At 34.8% G+C, this 1,102-nt stretch overlaps 1 protein-coding gene across 3 annotated transcripts; it reads left to right on the top strand.

The window, feature by feature from the left end:
* The first annotated feature begins 298 nt into the window (after positions 1 to 298).
* Positions 299 to 811, top strand: LOC105215033 (uncharacterized). 3 transcript variants are annotated; one of them, XM_011188775.3, is made up of 3 exons: positions 299 to 387; positions 446 to 553; positions 629 to 811. In XM_011188775.3, exons 1-3 carry the CDS (start codon positions 367 to 369, stop codon positions 803 to 805), a joined length of 306 nt encoding a protein of 101 aa, XP_011187077.3. In that variant the 5' UTR covers positions 299 to 366; the 3' UTR covers positions 806 to 811. The 3 variants fall into 3 exon arrangements, with proteins under 3 accessions (XP_011187077.3, XP_054088279.1, XP_054088278.1); XM_054232304.1 differs by having other exon boundaries at positions 446 to 595; positions 676 to 811; XM_054232303.1 differs by having other exon boundaries at positions 446 to 595; positions 670 to 811.
* Positions 812 to 1,102: the final 291 nt, after the last annotated feature.

Here is a 1,102-nt window from a genome sequence, read left to right as displayed (position 1 = left end):
ATTCCCCGTTTAAGAGCATCCGCTGAAGTGCCTTTCCCGCTTAAATGTCCGTAATATTTAAGCCACAATACAAAATTGTATGCAATTTTCCTCTTTTAAGTGCCTTTTCATATTTTTGATATTTAATACACTGAGAATTGTCAAAAGGAAAACATATACATAAGGGGTATTCGGGATCTGTTGTATTTGCCATTGTATTTTTGTATTCGTGGTTTCTGTGGTTTTTATAGTAAATGTAGTAAAAATCCAACAACAAAATATACGTACCATTCAAATACACCAGTGTGAGAAAATACAATAGTGCGACCCTATTGTAATTGAGGTTTTTGCTTTGTACATTTCTCACAGCTGATCACAATTAAAAAGATGGCTGAACTGATGGACGCTGTAAGTTATTATTGCTAAGATTTTTTTTAAATATTTTAATAAAAAGTCTATTTTACAGAAGTTAAAAAAAGATAAAATAAGGCGGCGGGAAAAACCTAATAAGAAATGGACAGCAGAAGAAGTGGGTCAAGTTCTTAACTATTTGCTGGAGCATCCGTCGTTTGAAGTAATTTGCAGCTATTCCGATTTTGTTTGTTTATATTTATTGGTATGGACGCTTTTATATCTTTTTATACTACAGATGTCTTCCGCACAAATTTTTTACAAAAAAATAACTATTAGAAACAGGTATCTCAGCAGATTGGAATTTAGTACGGTGGAAAGTACGCATCATGCGCACCGCATACAACAAAGCAGAACAGTGGAGAAATGGGACAGGCGCCGGCCTATTAGAGGAACAAGGTATCGAAAGCATTGAACGAAAGTATAATGAATTTCGAAATTTATATTTTATTAGTAATTTATTTTATGCTTTTAGAAAAACTGAGCAAGATGTATCCCCATTATAAGCGATTGCAGAGCATATCTTTTAAGAGCAAATCGGCCGACTCAACATAGTACGTGTTTCAGTCCGAAGATGGTACAAATCATCATGGCAGTTGAATACGCTGAAAAGATGAGGAAATCAGCACCGAAAACAGCAATTACCAAATTATCTGCACTACAATCGGAAAGAAATGAGGAGAAACACAGGGACTACATGGAAAGGGAGAAA

The sequence above is a fragment of the Zeugodacus cucurbitae genome, chromosome 5, assembly GCF_028554725.1.
Source record: "Zeugodacus cucurbitae isolate PBARC_wt_2022May chromosome 5, idZeuCucr1.2, whole genome shotgun sequence".
NCBI lineage: Eukaryota > Metazoa > Arthropoda > Insecta > Diptera > Tephritidae > Zeugodacus > Zeugodacus cucurbitae.
The sequence above is the reverse complement of the archived record's forward strand: the minus strand, read 5'-3'. Positions and strand labels throughout refer to the sequence as shown.

Coding starts and splice junctions, on each gene's coding strand:
- LOC105215033 (XM_011188775.3), top strand. CDS start 367: ATGGCTGAACTGATGGACGCT. Junction 388..445: donor TGGCTGAACTGATGGACGCT/GTAAGTTATTAT, acceptor TCTATTTTACAG/AAGTTAAAAAAAGATAAAAT. Junction 554..628: donor TGGAGCATCCGTCGTTTGAA/GTAATTTGCAGC, acceptor TTTATACTACAG/ATGTCTTCCGCACAAATTTT.